The following is a 204-nucleotide window of genomic DNA, read 5'->3' as shown; positions in this document are numbered from 1 at the left end:
CTGCCGGAGGTGGCCGATCTGGGAACCCTGGAGTCCCATGTACTGCGCGTCCGTGACGATGCGGCCGCGGACACCGCGGCGGTGGAGGAGCTGGACGGCGTGGCTCAGCTGCGGGCTGGAAAAGGCGAAGAGGCAGATTTCGAGGGAGCGGCGGGCGGAGAGCAGGCGGCGCAGGAGGCGGCTGAGGGAGCAGTCCCGGCGGGG

General features: G+C 72.1%; 1 protein-coding gene across 1 annotated transcript in view; it reads right to left on the bottom strand.

Annotated features, from left to right (window-relative positions):
* PLD6 (phospholipase D family, member 6) overlaps positions 1 to 201 on the bottom strand; it is a gene marked incomplete at its 5' end in the record, with an annotated part of 829 nt that extends 628 nt beyond the window's left edge. Inside the window, one exon of the mRNA XM_010192054.1 lies at positions 5 to 201. Coding sequence (XP_010190356.1) covers positions 5 to 201 — 197 coding nt within the window. The remainder of the gene's footprint in view (positions 1 to 4) is intronic.
* Between the last annotated feature and the right edge of the window lie 3 nt (positions 202 to 204).

This window comes from Mesitornis unicolor, unplaced genomic scaffold (assembly GCF_000695765.1).
Source record: "Mesitornis unicolor isolate BGI_N332 unplaced genomic scaffold, ASM69576v1 scaffold29929, whole genome shotgun sequence".
Taxonomy (NCBI): domain Eukaryota; kingdom Metazoa; phylum Chordata; class Aves; order Mesitornithiformes; family Mesitornithidae; genus Mesitornis; species Mesitornis unicolor.
This window is presented reverse-complemented; position numbering and strand designations above follow the sequence as displayed.